This window comes from Danio aesculapii, chromosome 15 (assembly GCF_903798145.1).
Source record: "Danio aesculapii chromosome 15, fDanAes4.1, whole genome shotgun sequence".
In the NCBI taxonomy this organism is placed as follows: domain Eukaryota; kingdom Metazoa; phylum Chordata; class Actinopteri; order Cypriniformes; family Danionidae; genus Danio; species Danio aesculapii.
In genome coordinates, this window is record NC_079449.1 from 12,862,369 (window position 1) to 12,874,775 (window position 12,407).

Sequence of the window (12,407 nt, forward strand, 5' to 3'; positions counted from 1 at the left end):
TCAATATGAGCAATCTGAGTTCAATTAACATTCACTGAGCCTGTTTCTCAATGCAGGTTTGAATTGTGAATTTTTGCAATGGTTTAAAATTGCAATTTCCTCACAAGCAAAAGTCTTTCATAATCGAATACAAATTAAAAGGTTACACTGAAAAGCATGGAAAATATTTAAAAAGGCTAAACTGAAGTCACCCCAAATCCTGATTTGACCTTTCAGTTTTAAGGTTAAGAGAAATACACATTTATAAGTGCTGGACAGGATGCGGAAGATCAAGACACGGCTGAAAAATCCTTACTGGAGATTAATAAACACTGAACTGGTACTTTGGATTCAGGATAAAGTCAATCCAAAACCAAAAAAAAAGAAACGTTGATTGACAGTAATCCATCTTTTTGTGTCTGGGTCAGAAACTCCTTTGTTGATGCGTTGACCTCAAGGATCTGACTTTAGTCATGGAAAACTGACAAATAGAAGTTCATAGTTCAAGTCTTTAAGCAAGGTCACCTTGAGGCTGTTGCTTCATACAGACCTGGCAGCGGCTGATGATTTCTTTCTGTTTTGCTGTCTGGCGGTTTGGCATACTGAGGAATTACAATAAAAAAGTTCAGGAGGTTGTTTACTTAAAATATGCTCAGTATTAATAAAATCTAAAAGAATTATCCAGATCTACTATTTTAACACAAACTGTCAAAAGTCTTGTACCTGAACATATTGCTGTGGTCGAGTGAAGCAAGCCAGTAGCTGTAGGAATCAGGATAGAAGTTGCAGGTGCCGCGACCATGACACTCTATGAATGGAATTTTCCGGAATTGTTCTAGACAGGATCCAGGAGAGACCAACGGTTGCCCGGAACCTTCTGCGCCAACTCCTGTTTGCTAAGGATATCAATCAGATCAAGTAAAGTTTTATTATCTTAATTTACGAGAAAAATGTAAAGCTGCATTACACTTTTATTGTTTTAATGCGTGAGAATATATACACACAACTGCTAAATCAATTCAAAAATGGTAGTAATGTGCAATATTATTGTCATTTAATATATCTTTTCTATTTTAACATTGTTATAATGTACTTTATACACACTCATACCAATTTGCAGTTTTTAGGATTCTTTGTAAATGGAACATTTATTATAAATAGATTTTTGGGGGATAATGTAAAATATTTAATTCTATTATAATTCTAAATTCTAAATTGCTAATTTCCCTAAAAATTGACTTGACTCCAGGGGCAATGCTAGACGCAATTTACTCAGGCACTTGCCCCAGTAAAATTCGCCAGTGCCCCAGTAAGTGCTTTGAGATATGATTTACTTCATATGCAAAGTGTGTTTATTAAGAGTGGTTCTCCTGGAATAAAGACGTTATAACGCTGGTGAAAGCAATGTAGTAAATTAAAAAACAAACTGATGCATCTCTGCATGTGTGCAGAAAACAATACCCGCGTGCCTCACACACCGCTCCAGCTGGACCCTGACGCGCTGCTTTTCTCCCGGTGCGAGTCCCGGTTGTTAACATGGACGGCAAAAAATGTACTTGCTGCTTAATCATTGAGCTTTGCAAGTCGACAAAACTAAAGTCTTAATAATGTGATGGTGATCTTTCTAAGCATGCCTCCTGATAGATTTTTTTGTATAAAGTAAAAAGGAGGAATGACGAGTCAGGGAGGGAAGACCTAATAAACCTAATTCTCTGCCATGTGTCAAGTCTAAGACAACAGATAATCCTAAAAAAACATCTTTTTTTGTATTCTATTAAATTGTCTATAGAATTTCATTCAAATGAAATTATTATTCATGCAAAAGATTTCATAAATGATCTTAGCATATCACTCCAGTTGTGTCTTTACGTTGTTTTCCAGTTACATTTAGGATTAATTTCTGTTATTTATTTAGAATAATTGTCTAATAACAATAATACTTTTAATTATAATAAATAATATATAAAAATATATCTTTTTTGTATATATATATATATATATATATATATATATATATATATATATATATATATATATATATATATATATATATACATATATATATATATGTGTGTGTGTGTGTGTGTGTATATATATATCTATATATATATATATATAGAGAGAGAGAGAGGGGGGGGGGGGGATGGGGGATATGGCATGCCCCAGTAGAGCTTTATGTCTAGCAACACTACTGCTTGACCCAAACATATTTTAGTGTAATATAGCAAAATAAAATGCAAACATGTATTCACAAATAGCAGACTTAAACATTTTACATTCATTTATTGTTCAATGTAGTGGAATGTCAGCCGATTTATGTATTGTTTGAGCAATGTGAGTTTTGGGTTGTTTAAATTCACTTCCACAATGTATTATATATTTTTGATATTTTAACATGACAATTTCTTCCAATCAGCCTAGTGCCAAAAATTGACATAAACAAAGTGATTGAAAATGAACAAAGATTAACATTTCTTGGATTTTAATACTGAAAAATATTTAAGCTAAATCAAATTAACTGTCAAATTAACAAAGTTATTTCAGCTTACAATTGAAACTGAAACTGATTTAAAAGGGACATTTTAAACAAAATAAGAAACATGGTAACCCTTTTCCTGTAAATAAAAGTATTGAACATGTCATGTTTTTTTCCTGGGAATAATATTTCTAAAGCAGCTGTTGACATAATTGAACCAGATTTAGGTAAAAATCCAAACAATACAAACATAAAAAATATATAATAAAATTAAAGTGAAAGGAGAAAGTACTGAAATACTGAATGTATTTAATACTTTATATAAAAGGCATTTCTGGTGATGGCAGCTTAAAGACGCCTCTCATATGGAGAATGAAGACACATGCATTGCTCAGGTGTGAGTTTTTCAAAGACTTCAACAAAGTGTAAAAATCTTGATAGTTCTGTGGGTCTCGTCTATCAAATCTGATCTTTCATTTGTATTTTATATTGGATTTAAGTTAGGTGATTGGCTGGGCCATTCTACAGCTTGATTTTCTTTCTCTGAGAGCATTAAAGAGTTTCCTTGGCTGTGTTTTGGATCATTGTCATGCTGAAATGTCCACACTGGTTTCATCTCCATCATACTTTTTTCCCTGTGTCGTTTCATTTTATTAAATGTAACTTAATTTGTAAACTAATAAAATGTTAGTTTTCTGTGCATATATGGATTTCTTTGGTTGGTACCAACATCCGGTGAAACTTTCAAGTCAACAGCATCTTCAGAAATATATTTTCTGAGAAAAATGATGACATGTTCAATGCTTATTCCCCCCACTGTATTTGTATACACATATTTCTAAATACTAAGTGTTTGCCAGGTTTAAACATACAATAGAATAAAGATGACCTCCAAGCTAACAACCATGTTGATCTCACACAATGTCTGTCCTGTCATACTTAGTAAATAATGTGTTCCTCTTACCATTACAAAGGAGTAACCTTCCCATAGTGAAAGCCATCCAACAGGGCATTGTGGGATGTTAATGGTCTGACTGTGAATTGCTATAACATTAGCTGTTGCCTCACATACTGAACACCTTTGAGGAAAAGAAAGAGAAAGAGTTAGAGTTTTTTTTCATGTTATTATTATCTCATCTATTTCATGTCATACAATTTTATATAAAACTAAAATCAAACCAAAGAACAGGCCAAGAGGAAAGAGGAAATATATGATCTGTGTTTACCTGCTGATGTACCATTTCAATATTTCACCAGACATCATTTGCTGGTCAGGTAACATTGGTGTGTCTGTTGACAGCCAATAGGAGTAGTCATTTCGAGAGGCGTAGCGACAAGTTTCATCACGGTTACACACCATAAAAGGCATGGTGTTGAACATCGGCAAACAGCTTCCCAGAGTTCCTACAACCACACAAGGAAACACTTATAATTGTTGCTTCTGTGTCTATATGCATGAAATGTTATATAAATGTTGTGTGTGCATTTCGTGCCTAGGTCTTGTCCATGTCCGCGGTTATTGCCGTTGATGAAGAGAAGCGAATATCCAGTGTATAAACGTTTTGACCCCGCAGGACATTCTGGTATAACTGTTGTCTGACTATGTCTGGTGAAAAGGAATCCGTCTCTTTTTCTCAGTTGTGGACCTTTTGCACCTGGTGCGCCCTTGGCACCCACTTCACCTGTCAAACCGCGAGCACCTTAGGAGGCAAAACAACATTAGTACATGAAAATGACAAACAATTCATTGGGAATTTTGGACAAATGTCAAAATGTTGAACTAAGCAGACATTAATGTGCGGGAGAATATTATCTGAAGGTTGGTGTTGGTAAGATTGTAAATGCATATTTTTATTCAGTTAAAATGTATTGGTTACACTTTATTTTGATGGTCCGTTTGTTGATTTTAAGTTACAATGCATCTACATGCTAACTAATTCTCATTAGATTATAAGTAGACTGTTAGGCTGGGGTAAGGCTTGGGGTTAGTGTAAGTTGACATGTACTTATGTACTATGTTCTCATAGTCAGTTAAATGTCTGTTGAAGGAGCAGTATCAACAGATAGTAAGCAAACAGTCTACTAATACTCAAAATGACCATCAAGATAAAGTGTGTACCAATGTATTAAACTGATTTAAAGTGACAGTAAGAACATCTTTTAAATGTTCTATTTATCAAAGGATTACATTTAATGATGATAATAATAATGTCAAATGATCATGTTAGATTGATTTCTGTGATGCTGCTAACAATTAAACTTCATTATCACAGAATAAACTGCAATTCAGAATTTATTAAAACAGAAATGGGTTATTTTAAAATTATAACCCACATATAAAATGGGTTATTTTAAAATTATAATCAGGTTTCAAAATATATAGTTTTTATTCAACTTTTTTATTGAATAAATGCAGCTTTTGTGATTGTAAAAGAAATAATAAAGAATCTTATTAATCCACATTTCTGTGGTAATATACAATTAGTAATTATTAAAATAGAAAGCTCTTTTAAAGCATTCACACTGGCATTTTAGCTCTCTGTAGTTTTGGTCTGAATCAAAAAAAAAAACATGTAGTCCTTTGCCTAGGATTACTGCTGTGATAGAGATAAAACAAAACATCTTTTATAACCTGACAGAACATCTAAAACAATGCTGTGCCAGGCTGAATGCGTGTATGTTTGATTGTCATACCTGCCAATACCTGCTCCTGTTTTTCCTGGGAGTCTCCCATGTTTCAGACCCATCTCCCGCCACCCTCCCGTTTTGTTATTTCTACTGGTAAATTACCCATAATTTCACCGCTCCGCCCCTCCCCCGGCACCAGGAATTCCTTTGTCATGCACACAAATGAAAATCTGCTGCGAGGAGACATATTTACAAACAAAATCCTACCTTTACGTCCTTTTTCTCCACTGTCTCCCTGCAGCCCGAGCACCCCCTTAGATCCATCAGGTCCGTTTGCACCTATATCTCCTTTTTGACCTTTTGTTCCTAAAAGATCAAAATTATGCAAATGCACAATAATTTCATAAAACATTAAATTCAAACATTGAGAGGTGTGCTTGTGATGCTGTACCTTTTGGACCTCGCAACCCTTTATCTCCATTATCCCCTGGTTCTCCTTTCTGTCCGGTATTTCCATGAATTCCACGATCTCCAGGTGTAGAAAAGATCTCAACTGTGGAATCACAGCCTTTCAGCCCTAAATAATCACAAAGATTAAAAATGTTCATATTTTGACAGCACAAATTGGCAAGGTTTTTTTTTTAAATGTATGATTGTATGATGCCAGTATATGAACAATCACCTTTAGTTCCAGGAGGTCCTTTACAACCTTTTAATCCAGCAGGTCCAACTGGACCACAGTGTCCTTTTTGTCCTATAAAACAATTATAGAAAAACTAACGATAAATGAATATATATCTATCAGTCTAAACATTTAATAATTCAAGATTCCATTTAGGGTTGGGTCGATAGACGATGCCATCGTCCATTGCAGATGGCCGGTAGACATCACGATGCTGAGGCAGCATCGCAATACTCCACCCCGCCCTCGTCGCAGCAGCAACCCGCTCTCGAAAAGTACAGACGGCCCCATTTACACTAATACATCTTAGTTTTAAAATGCCATTTTAGAACAAAAACGATCAACATCTACACTGGCGTTTCATCTAGCATGTCTGAAAAGCTCTCCTTCCACACTATATCGCTGAAAACGCACATCACGTGACCACACACACAGAAACACACACACTCTGTCATGTGCTGCAGCAACAGTGTATGTGCGAGTTCGAGCTCCAGCAGTCAGCGGGTGCTTTGAGCACAAAACCCCAGAGAGCAGTGCACGTTGAACAGTTTATCAAGGCTGGATGGCGTCTCACTATAGTCGTTAAACGTGATATTTAATTAATCTTGTCTCTATCTAACGACTCTTTGGTCTTTTAAATCTTTCAGGTAACGTGTCACAATGTCTGTACACTGCTTCAGTCTTTCGCTTTCACACTTGTACTTAGATACTGATACTGTTGGTTGTGCACTTTTTTACCAACCACGTTTGTCGACGCCATTATAACAAAACAGATCACTCTGCCTATTCATGCCTACTCAGAGTCCCGCAGAAAAAGTGACTGACAGGTGGTAATTTGTGTGTAACTTATTTTTATTGATTTATTATTTGGTTATGAGAAAAACAAAGACCATGCGGTCAGGTAGTTGAAATGGTATAGCTACAAATAATGAATTAATTATGAATTAATTAATTATTCATACACAATTAATTAATTATTCATAAGTAAGTAATTCACCGCCACCTACGATGACGATTCCATCGTCCATAGCGATGTTTCACATTAGACAGCGTACAATGCCAAATTAGTCAACATCGCCCAACCCTAATTCCATTATATTTTTAATAAATGCATAGATTTCTTACCATCTGGCCCAACTCTACCCAAAGGCCCTATATTTCCTTTTGGACCCCTTAAACCACAGTCTCCATCTTTACCCTGAAAACATTACAGCTCATCACGACTGGATCAATCAAGCAAACTAAATATTTCAATTAAACTCAGAAAACAATGATGAAGTAGAATCAAATTGAAATATTAAAGGAGAATGCCTCATTTTTTATGACTAAAACTAAAATTGAAACGATAACAAAATTAAAAAAAAAAGATTTTTTAAATACTGTAATAGTACAATAATAAAATAACACTGATTCACATTTTCAGAACTTAATCAAAACTATAAGTAATTTTGGAGTTTAAAATTTCACCTTAGTTCTGTAAACTTTTGTGTCCACTTACTGGTTCACCTGGAGTTCCCCGGTCACCAGCACAACCAGGTGGTCCCACACGTCCTTGGGGCCCGACACAGCCTTTATCTCCCTTAAGGCCTGGACCTGGGTCACCAGGAGGCCCACATGGTCCTTGGAGGCCTGTATTTACAAATAAACACATAAAATATATCTGTTACTAAGTAGAACAGATTACCAAGCACACTATTTAGCAAAATTCTACATAAACTAATAGTAAACCACTTTTTTGGGACTACACAATTGATAGCAAGTTTAATACGGTAAGGGATTTTTAGGTATTAGCAATAGTTACTATCAAGCATCACTGACAATCAAAGATAATTAATCACCTGGTGGACCAGGAAACCCATTAGGTCCTCGTTCTCCTTTTGGACCACTAATACAGACACCAGGTGGTCCAGAACACCCACGTTGCCCTTTTTCTCCAGGTTTGCCTGGAGAACCAATATCTCCAGATGGGCCACAGGGTCCTGGTGCTCCACATGGCCCTGGTGGTCCACAGGTGCCTTTAATGCCTGAAATTAGGCAAATAAGGATTCTATAAGCATGGGTACATGTTTAGGATCATTATGTGTTAAAATTTGTGGGCTTTCTAAGCATGGACATACCTTTCTCACCCTTGATGCCAGGTAGGCCAGAATCCCCAGTCATAATACCTAAAACAACAAAATCAATATTGTTCAATTATAATACTGCTACGTGTTAAAGGGTCACGAAACACCAAAAACACATTTGTTTGAGCTGTTGACAGTCATATATGTGTCCCATGCTGCTAAAAACACTATTAGGACACATATATTTCACAAAAAAAGTAAAAATTTGTTGTTTTTGCGTTACTTCGAGCAAATTCATTCTTCCGGCTGTAAAAATTTTTTTGAAGCTACGTCACAACGATTAGATACTTGTGTGTATTCCAGCGTGGAGAGTGGACATCTGTACCTGCGAGTGCATCGTGACGTCTCTGAGCGTGCAGCATTAATTCATGAGAAAGACTTGGTTCAAACCAATTAGCGCGCTCTATTGTGTATGCGGTGAAACTTCATTAATATGCATGATAGCTTCGAAGACAGTTTTTACCTTTTACAGTGTTCAGACGGAAGAGAGACACCCCGTTGTGTTGCCAAAATAAGTGGAAGAAGAATTGTTTGGAGACACAGGTCATCAGTTTTGCGTTTTTAAATGTGCTGCAACGAAGGTTTTGTTTTCATTTTCAATTCAATTCAATTCACCTTTATTTGTATAGCGCTTTTACAATCTAGATTGTGTCAAAGTAGCTTCACATAAAAGATCATAGTAAATAGAAACAGTGTCAGTTCAATTTTCAGAGTTTAAGTTCAGTTCAGTTTAGCTCAGTTCATTATGGTTTAATAGTCACTACTGAGAGTCCAAACACTGAAGAGCAATCCATCGCAGCCAATGCGCAGCTCTACAGATCCCGAACCATGCCAGCTAGTGGCGACAGCGGCAAGAAAAAAAAAACTTCATCAATTGGAGAATGTGATGAAAAAAAAAACCTAGAGAAAAACCAGACTCAGTTGGGCACGATCATTTCCCCGCTATGAGAGCACAGCTGGACTCACGTGTGGATTACAGTGCTCGTGACACGCCACAGAAATACATTTGTAAGGATAATTTTTTACCTGAGAGCTTTTCGCATCTGAAAATGGTGAAATCCCGATTTGCCGCTCGTCTGCTTTTAAAATTGACACAGCTCCAGTCTGTCTCTACAGATTTTGTAAGTAAGCGATCAGTGGGCTTTGCTTGTTTTTCTTTGTTTTATCGTCAGCAGTACTCTTTCAGTTTTTAAAGACATACTTTAGTCAAAATGATTTAGTTACTAAGTTTACAGTACGTTAAAATCACTACAATATTATGGACAGTGCCGGAGCAAGCTGAACTGCCGCTCTAGGAAAAGGACGATCACGCCACCCTCAACCGAAAGTGAAAACGAAAGTGACCCGTTAAGGAAGTGAGGACTGGGCTGGGGGGGGCGGCAATGGTGAGAGGTCGCGGATGAAATTGAAGAACTGGAGGGGGGGTCGCGGATGAAATTGAAGAACCGAGGGGATGGTAGGGGGGTGTCGCGGAGGGGGGGGGGGGGGATATAACTGGGGACGCGGGTAGTGAGGGAGGTGTCGCGGACGTCGCCCTTTCTATTCTGACTCCCTAGGCGCAGATATAATTGCTGAGGACGCGGGTGGTGAGGGAGGTGTCGCCGATGTACGCGCCAGCCCTGATTATGGACTGAAAGATCCACTGTAAATGCTGCTCTCCAAGTGTAAACATGTAAACACTGCAATCAAACTATTACTGTCGTGTAGATTTTTCACCGCATTTTGTGACACGATACTCTTTACACACATGGCTTTCTGATGCTACCTACCGAGTGCATCTAAGTTACCGAGAAATTCTGAGGTTTTTTTCTCTTATATGACGTGCGGTATCAAACATTCCATTAAATGTCACGGGGGCAAGCATAAAATGTTCCTGCATGAAAGTAAAAGTGCCAAACTGCAGTTAAATGAATTATTTGGCTATACTAATTCGATTACTGATGTCCATGTAAACACAGTCACTGTTTTTCTCCTCTGCCTCTGTGTGTTTGTTTTGCCTCTGTGAAAATCAGCACGTGCCCTAACGGAAACTCCCATTTTTATCCAAAACCTTCCCTCTTTCCCTCCCCGACACTACCCCCTAAACAGAGCTAGACACACCCACTTTCCTGAATTTTTCCAAACTAGAGGTATGAAAACATCCTGCTGAAACAGGGATTTCGTGGCTCTTTAAAATTTTTGTGTTTGTGTGCAGTGTCTTACACCCTCTGTCTCCTTTTTCTCCAGCTGACCCTGGAATGCCATCTCTGCCCTGTTCTCCCCGAGGTCCTGGAGGTCCAGGGTCTCCCGGCGAGCCAGGAACACCTTAAAGAACACAGACAACTACTGAACCAAACAATTTGTGTGAATTCTTAATGTTTTACAAAATACACATATATGGTGTTTGTTTGTATGTATAGGTTCCATTTTACATTTAAAAAATCATGGGATCATACCTGGTGGACCACAGGGCCCTTCACATCCAGGTGGACCTGGAAACCCATCAAAACCCTCATCACCAGGTTCTCCTGGGGGTCCTGATAAAATACATACCAATATCCATAACAAAATACATAACAGAATGTTGTTATTTAAGAGAGTTTTAATAGTGTACTATACAAAAAGTTACTTAGAGCATTACTGAGAGGATTGTGCTCTTATGAAGAAAAAAGTTCAAAACAGACTCGAGGGAGAACGACATATGTATGCTGACTGAGATGCTGCTGATGTTAACCCAGATTGGTATGACTTGAACCTGAACATGTTATTGGATAGACATTGAGATGACGCCACTGCAAGTATGTCTGATTTGACAGAGTAGTTTTTGTTTCATCAGCTTGAGATCAGTTCAATGAAATCCACAAATTGAAAGATCTCCAGATGAGTATTTAAGAAGCAACTGGAGAACCTTCAAGTTCACTTAAAAGTTTTATGTTTTATAAATGTAATACCTGGATCTCCTGTTACTCCAGTTTCTCCTCTTTCCCCAGGAACTCCAGAGAAACCTGGGAGCCCATTTATTCCACATATACCTTTGTCACCTTTCTTCCCTATACCTCCAGGACACCCTTGTTCACCCTTACGGAATAAAGAAATAAATCAAGATAGTGCGCAGTGGGTTAGTGTGTTACCGTTGAAGGTAAATAAGACATTCGGTTTTAGACAGGAACTAGAATTTTGCCAAAAGTTTGAAAATGATACCTTCTCACCAAGTAGTCCTGGAATCTCAGGCCCAGGGGGGCTAGGATCACCTTTGATCCCCTTTGGTCCATTTGGTCCTGGAACACCAGGAATTCCAGGCTCCCCATGAAAACCAGGTGAACCTTTAATGCCTTTCACTCCTGCAAGATAAAATGATTAACACATTTTAACAAGTGAAATGATTTGTGGAAATGACTTATGAAGCATCAAGGTGTTGAATCAACTTTTACAATAATGGATGTGCATGAACTTGCCCGGAAAGCCCATAACTCCTTGATCACCAAAGTTTCCATTAATACCCTGATTTCCAGGGAACCCCTTTAGGCCAGGGTCACCAGGAGGGCCTGAAAAAGAGAATGTTTATACTATGTTCTAATGCGGATAGCAAGGTTTTGAAATTCAGCCTCTATACCTGGTGGACCAGAACTTCCTGGAACTCCATTCTTCCCACATTCCCCACAAATGCCCGGAAGTCCTATTTCCCCTTTATTGCCAGGCAGACCAAGGAGACCTAAAACACAGAGGTTGTCATAAAGCTTGAAAGTCTCCCAAGTTCCATCAAAAGAACTGATATTGCAGACAAACTGAATGCAGCCACATAAAAGCATATTGAACTGGTATGTTTAAATTTAACTGTTGAATGAGTCACCTGGTAAGCCAGGGGGACCAAGTTCTCCTGGAGACGTAACATTTGATGATTGTCCCTTTGGGCCACGGGGCCCAGGGTCTCCTGGCTCCCCAGGCTTCCCTTCATCACCTGGCACGCCATTCTTACCCATTAAACCTGATAAGAGATTGAGACATCAATTAATATTTTCATAAAAAAGAAAAAAAAGTACCTTAAATGAAAATCACTGCTGTGTTTGTATATGTGTATATTTGAACCTTTAGGTCCCCGGAGCCCTGGTGGTCCAGGATTTCCATCTACTCCAGGTGGGCCAGTCATTCCAGGACTGCCCTGATCTCCCCGTATACCTGAACAAAACAAAGCAGATAGACCAAAGGGCATACTAAGCCTCTTAGGAAAAACAGCTTAAATGGTTATTAAAACTCTAAACTATGTTGTTTGAGATTCCACAGAAGCGTTTGTATAGTATTGTATTGTTTTTGTGCATCCCTGTTTCCTTCCTTTCTTGGCTTCATATCCTCATGTCTTAGCTCCATCCCTTCAGGACTCCAGGGAAGAACGCAAGGAAAAGTTATGAGGACAGAGGAATTTAATCAAGTGAAATTATATATCCTGGCATCCTTTGGCGTTACTTCACAGCATCATTGGTAAATAAATACTGTATGTTCTGTCGATTTGTCCTACCTTGTCAGATTGACCTACCACCCGTTC

At 38.0% G+C, this 12,407-nt stretch overlaps 1 protein-coding gene across 1 annotated transcript in view; it reads right to left on the reverse strand.

Annotated features, from left to right (window-relative positions):
* Positions 1-384: 384 nt before the first annotated feature.
* Positions 385-12,407, reverse strand: part of col4a3 (collagen, type IV, alpha 3) — a 49,196-nt gene continuing 37,173 nt past the window's right edge. Inside the window, exons 33-52 of the mRNA XM_056474099.1 lie at positions 11,954-12,043; positions 11,718-11,852; positions 11,481-11,579; positions 11,323-11,412; positions 11,069-11,208; positions 10,819-10,945; positions 10,324-10,404; positions 10,091-10,192; positions 7,883-7,930; positions 7,604-7,789; positions 7,264-7,394; positions 6,891-6,963; positions 5,766-5,837; positions 5,535-5,660; positions 5,351-5,449; positions 3,949-4,155; positions 3,682-3,859; positions 3,420-3,534; positions 703-875; positions 385-581 (exon numbers count right to left, since the gene is read on the reverse strand). Coding sequence (XP_056330074.1) covers positions 491-581; positions 703-875; positions 3,420-3,534; positions 3,682-3,859; positions 3,949-4,155; positions 5,351-5,449; positions 5,535-5,660; positions 5,766-5,837; positions 6,891-6,963; positions 7,264-7,394; positions 7,604-7,789; positions 7,883-7,930; positions 10,091-10,192; positions 10,324-10,404; positions 10,819-10,945; positions 11,069-11,208; positions 11,323-11,412; positions 11,481-11,579; positions 11,718-11,852; positions 11,954-12,043 — 2,363 coding nt within the window. The 3' untranslated portion in view covers positions 385-490. The remainder of the gene's footprint in view (positions 582-702; positions 876-3,419; positions 3,535-3,681; positions 3,860-3,948; positions 4,156-5,350; positions 5,450-5,534; positions 5,661-5,765; positions 5,838-6,890; positions 6,964-7,263; positions 7,395-7,603; positions 7,790-7,882; positions 7,931-10,090; positions 10,193-10,323; positions 10,405-10,818; positions 10,946-11,068; positions 11,209-11,322; positions 11,413-11,480; positions 11,580-11,717; positions 11,853-11,953; positions 12,044-12,407) is intronic.